Below are 6,200 nucleotides of genomic sequence, written 5' to 3' on the forward strand. Positions count from 1 at the left end.
TTCTGTTTATGTTCATTTATATTTTCCAGAATTGTTTTACAAATACAGATTACTAACAAGATACATTAACCTACGTACAAATAATTAAATGTTAACTCCACAAATTGTGTTTTAACAATATCACACTAATCATAGGGGTCACATAATCCCTTCACTGAGCTTTCATTACCAATAGCAAAACTATACGATAACTATGACAAAGGTTATCAAATTTTCCGGATTTCTCGATTGCATGTCGAATATATTAACTTAGGTATATAAAATGAAAAGAAAAAAAAACTAACCTTGTAATTGATATCTTATTAAGTGATTTTTGCTTATTTCCTGTGTTAGACTCTTCAAGGATGGATATTTTAATCTTTCTATAAAAAAAATCCCATAATATTAATCATTAGATAGTATAATACCTGTGGCTCGAACAGACTTAGAGAGCAGAATAAGATTGGATTGAAATCCCAGAAAATCATTGACACCATCGCCTGATGTGTTTAAGGGGACTCTGTTATCATATCTGTACACAGCAGTACGTCTAGAAGGGTACCATTGAATGTCACCAAATTCATTCTTCCTTGCATGTTCCATAAACTCATCTTCTATATCACTATCATTCGTGAAATTGTATGTTATACTTCTTTTGAATGCTGGCTCCACTTGAAACGTCACCTATACAAAAATTGCAGGTACAATGTTAATATTATATTATACACTTAAAAAATTAGGTCAGGTTAGCTCTCCTTTGTATCGTTCCAATTTTGTGGGGTGTCCTAATATAGGGGCACTTTAACTTTTCTCACATCAGAAGCGGAACAGGGGTGCAAGGGGATTCAATTAAATCTCCTTAATTGGAAGATTATACTATCTAAATAGGGCAAAAGTAATTTTTTGCTTATATACAGGTTATTGAATCCTCTTGGGCATAAGGAGTTTTTTTTTGGTTTTGGAATCCCCTTATTTATTCATGGCTCCACCATTGTCTCGCATGTGTACTTTTGATGGTGTTACGTTTCCACACTATTTTAAGAATTAATTTGATATTGTCGGGCTAATTCAATATAAAGATACTCTTAACATAATATAATATTGTCTATTTTTATGTCAAACCCGAATGATTTTTTACCAAAGATTATCCCTATACTTTAAATGTAATTTTCTTTTCTTTTCAGCTACTATATTGAAACAACGGTCACAATCCACCCATGGCACCTATAAATGGTTCTTGATGGCATCAATTATAACCTGAGGGATCAATTTGTACAGATTGAATTCAAGTACTATTATAGAGAGGCCAAATGGGCCAGCGGATTCTCTATCTCCAAGTTGAGTCATACTTAGCAAATGCAAGGAACACAAATTTTATCTATGTTCCAGAATCTCCCTACTGAAATTGGAGGACAATTGAGACTGGTCAGTTCAGGTTTTCTCAAACCACCTGTTGATGAAGATGTACAATGTGAACCTTCTTACCTTTTTGTAGACTGACAGATCAATACTGTTCATTGAGGCTATTTATCTGGACCCCCAAGTTAAAGCATCAATGAAGAACATTATCGTTTTTATATGCAACAAATTTAATAGATTCTCCTATTTTCCTTTCTGGTGTACCACAATCTATTTCATATACGGGGAAGACGCCTTTATTTTGTTTACTTTTAGTACCTTATGTAACTAGGAGCAGGGGCGGATCTATGTAGACGTGATGGGGTGGTACGCCACCTGATCGCTCGGGTAGAATTTCATGTAAGCATTAGTATTTCACTAGTATTTCACGTAGAAAAAGTATATAAATAGTTAGTGGCACCCCTAGTCACAAAATGGCTATAGGTGCCATGGTCAAGGTAGCCCTTGCCAAGCCCAGTCCCAAGATTGATCCTCGTTTCACTCATATTAACCCAATTTTACTTTTCTAAGTTCCTTCTTTCCAGATTGTTTTCTTTTCTCCTCTTTTTCCTAATTTCCTTTATCTTCATTTTTATATTTTCTCTATATACAATCCCATTTTTATTAGTTCTTTAGATTATAAAAGTATATTTGCCTGTGTTTTCTTGTTCTACATTCAAATTTTTTCTATGAATATGTTTTTAATTATTTTTCTTTTTTTATCTAGTTAATATTATTTGTTCCCTGAGAGGACCAAATATATTCAGTTTCGTTATTATGTGTTTATTTATGCACCAAAAGATCTTATAAAGCAAACCAAATTAACTCAAAATGGATCGAACTTAACCAAATCGAATTGAATTAATTTAAAATATAGCGAACCAGCCAAATGCATGTATATCCAAATTCAACTTCTTTGTCTATCGGTAAGTTTATATTAAATACAGTGACACCCGCACTATCAAATCCTGGATCCACCTCTGAGTAAGAAGAGGAGTAGTCCCCTACCATATAGCTGTATAGTAAGTAGTTTATTGATTGAATAGTCACACCATCTTTAGCAAGATAGTTGGCTCGTTTAACCGCAATTAGGATTAGAGGTTGGGTTTATGTCCCTATCCTTTGCATTTAATGATATAATAGGGTTTAATGTCAAACTCCTACCAGTACCACACAGCCTGGCCATGGATGGATAGATTTAATTATCTTAAATATGAAAAATCGATCATTGTGGGGACTTTATTTGCAGCACCGGCAGATATTATGCAGTACTAGTGCAGTAGTGCTTATCGCTTGAACAAGTTCGATTTGAAATGAAGTGACTTGTTAATTCCCAATTATGCGCTGGATGCCTCTTTTTTGTTTTTAATTTTCGTAAGATTCCAGTCTGTCTACCTAAAAGTAATAAGCAAATATGATAAATAATACTCTTTAATTGAGATAAATTCTTAAATATTGATATCCCTAGTATAACTTCTTTTTCTCTCTATATATATATATATTACTGACTTTACAGCTATAGAAAGAGACATTTTATAAGTCGAAAAAATGTAAATGAACTAATCACGCTCCCGAGGAAAAGAATAAGTTGATAAACCAATTAATTATACGTAATTTCAGATCAAAAGTAATTTCATTAAGTCTGTTAGGATATCAATTCTTAAAAATGTGAATTACGACAATCGAATGAAACCAACTTGGACATACGAATAAACTAGACAGGAAAATAACTTAAACCGTCCTAATTAATTTTATTGAATAAAAAGGAAACAAACATTAGGTGAATATATATATAAAGAATATGAAAGAAAACTGTTTGTTACCTTAGAAATGATGCCAAGCAATCCAAGAGAAACTTTAGCAGCATTGAACAGTGGATTTTGTGGTATCAATTTGATTATTTTGGCATAGCCATCAGCTTCATTTGCTGGTACAATAAGACTGAGACCAATAACATGATCATGAACTGCTCCTCCTTTGCCCCACCACGAACTGCCGTGAGCCCCCGTACTTATTACTCCGGCCACCGTCACTCCCTCCCAATATGGCGCGGCCACTAAACTCAACCCCGCCTTTTCGATTGTATCGATAAACTTCCGGAGTCCAACTCCGCCGTCAGCAGTGGCAGTACGTTTTTCCACGTCGACATTAATAGTTGAGTCGTATTTTTCAGTACTTATGAAGACAGCAGCATCTCCAGTACCGGGGCATGCGAGTTTAGGAATGGTGTGTGAAAATCTTGTGACAACTTTGACTTTAAGGTTGTTCTTGTTTGCATTTGCTAATTCTTGTCGAAGTTCTTCTTCTGTTGTGGGATAGACAATTTTTGGAGCGTGACATATTTTTCTGTCACCCCAAATACCGTAGGAATTAGAAAGTTGGCAATCTGTTTGATCGCATTTGATAGGGTTTGGTGGTGGCATAGCAGAAGAGATGGTTACAAGTGTGGCTAAAACCCATAGAAGGACTAGGTGGCGGCCTCGGCAGAGATCAGCCATTATCTTTCGAAATCTTGGGTTGTAATTATTGATGGAGGGATGTTTATAAAGATGAATGTTGCTTCAAAGGGAACTGAAGGTGGGGTTGATATATTGCCATTGAGTGGAGACAGAGGGGAGTATTTAGGCCTTTTACGTAAATTCCAAACAAAGACACATTTGAGCTAAATAAATAAATGAATTTAAGGTATAAGTATGGATTATTTAAGCAATTCGTGTGGTTTAACCAAAGATAATAGGTTAGTTGTTATTTTTATTAGGTCGCCAATTAATGCTTAGTGTACTATAATATTTACGACTAATATTATAAATATTTCAGTTACATTCTCCGGGCAATCAAATTAAAATGCAGAATAAATAAAGACTTGGCATTTAATTTGATTGCGGAGATGCTCAAATTTGACTTCTTTATCTAATATTTCCAGAGTTTTCATTCTTGAGTGTGTGCGCTTTTCTTGTTTGTGACTTATGCATAGCATAATGTACGTAGTTTTCTGACGAAGTTTTGGATTTGTTAGACATTCAATTTTTTGGCTATATAAGATATGAGTATCTATTGATGTGATATGGACTTCATCACTACAACAAGCCTAGTTTGATCCCAATATATGGGGTCTGGAGAGGGTAGTCTGTACGCAGACTTTACCCCTACGTAATGCAGGTAGAGGGGCTGTTTCCAATGATATGGACTTCATCACTAAAGAAATAAAATTTTCCTTTCTGCTTCCTTCACCAGAAAGGAGCAAAATATGAATACCTCGCCATTGATGCTATGCATAAGATATTTAATGGCCACTGGTTAGCTAAAATATTCATCTTGGGTTCGAGCTTCTATTTTAGGAACAATACGTCCATTTTCTGTTCAAAATTTGAAGCTACAGATGTCTTAGATCACAATATTTAATTTCTCCTTCTTTCAATTGCGTGAAAAGTATGGGTAAAGTTGTAGATTAAAAAATAAACAGGATTAATTGGTTCTCAACTCTGGTGGGCTCGTGTTCCCATTTCTTGTAAAGTTAATCAGTTCCCATTAGAACTCCGCTTTTCCAGAAAAGCAAAATTGCTACCTTTTATTAAACTAACTGATTGAGTTCTCCCATCTTATATTTTATTTAATTTGCTCTTCTCTGATTGCAGAACAAATGTATTAAAATCCAGCCCCACCAAAAATATTGTTTGTTTTGCTAGGCCTGTACAACTTAAAAATACATTACTAGTGTGTAAAGCTTGCTTTTTCATATACCTAACATTTCTTTTATATTTTTCTAATGTGAAATTTGCCCTTATTCGCTAGCAATATGCGTGTTGGTTTATGTTTAGTTAATAATGGCATGCCAATTGGAAGAGTTGGTGGAAAGAGTTGGTGTGGATGCTAGAAGGAAACTTCCTCCTTTGATGTCACCCATGACATCAAGAGGAGGTCTTTACCTCTATAAATAGATGCACTCCTTCATTTGTAGAAACCATCCCAAAAATAATACAATACATTGTAGTGTGTACAGAGCTAAGAGAGAAATTCTCTTAAGTGTAATTGAGAACTCTCCCCTTCCTTTGGTAATAATAAAAAGACAACTGTTCTCTGGTGGACGTAGGATTATTTTGATCCGAACCACATTAAATCTTGTGTTCTTTCTTTTACATTTCCGCTAACAATTGGTATCATAGCAACAAGATTCTTTAATGATCCAAGGAGGAAGAACAAACAAAGATGAGTTCCATGAAGTTTGAAATTGATAGATTCAATGGACGCAACAACTTCAATATCTGGAAGATCCAGATGATGGCATTACTGCGGAGGGAAGGTTCAATCCATGTTATTGACAGAAAGAATCCTAAGGATATATCAGCTCACGACAAGGAGAAGATTGAAGGGGATGCATTGAGTGCAATCCAACTATCCCTTGCACCTAATGTACTTTGTGAAGTGAGTACGGGTACCGAAGAGGCGGCCAAACAGTTATGAGAAAAGCTAGAAGGGCTATACCAAGACCGATCAGTGACAACAAGGATGTTGTTACAACGACGTCTTCACACATTTAAGATGGGGTCAGGTACTTCGTTACAAGATCATTTAGATTCGTTCAATAAACTTGTCACGGACTTACAGATTGCAGGAATTAAAAAGGAGGAGGAGACGCTTGCATGTGCTTTGCTATTTTCATTGACTTCAGGATATCGTGATATTGAGAATTCAATGATGTATAGCAAGGAGCCTATCAAGCTTGAGCAAGTGCAGCAGACACTTAACTCTAGTGATGTGCGGAGGCACATTGAAGGAGATAGAGATGACCAGGCAAGTGGGCTCTTTGGCAGAGGCCGGACTAG

At 35.5% G+C, this 6,200-nt stretch overlaps 1 protein-coding gene across 1 annotated transcript in view; it reads right to left on the minus strand.

Moving 5' to 3' along the window:
* The window catches only part of LOC107777550 (L-gulonolactone oxidase 3-like), a 32,172-nt gene extending 28,144 nt beyond the window's left edge, over nucleotides 1-4,028 (minus strand). Inside the window, exons 1-2 of the mRNA XM_075251899.1 lie at nucleotides 3,201-4,028; nucleotides 408-663 (exon numbers count right to left, since the gene is read on the minus strand). Coding sequence (XP_075108000.1) covers nucleotides 408-663; nucleotides 3,201-3,875 — 931 coding nt within the window. The 5' untranslated portion in view covers nucleotides 3,876-4,028. The remainder of the gene's footprint in view (nucleotides 1-407; nucleotides 664-3,200) is intronic.
* Nucleotides 4,029-6,200: the final 2,172 nt, after the last annotated feature.

The sequence above is a fragment of the Nicotiana tabacum genome, chromosome 1 (assembly GCF_000715075.1).
Source record: "Nicotiana tabacum cultivar K326 chromosome 1, ASM71507v2, whole genome shotgun sequence".
NCBI classification, from domain to species: Eukaryota; Viridiplantae; Streptophyta; class Magnoliopsida; order Solanales; family Solanaceae; genus Nicotiana; species Nicotiana tabacum.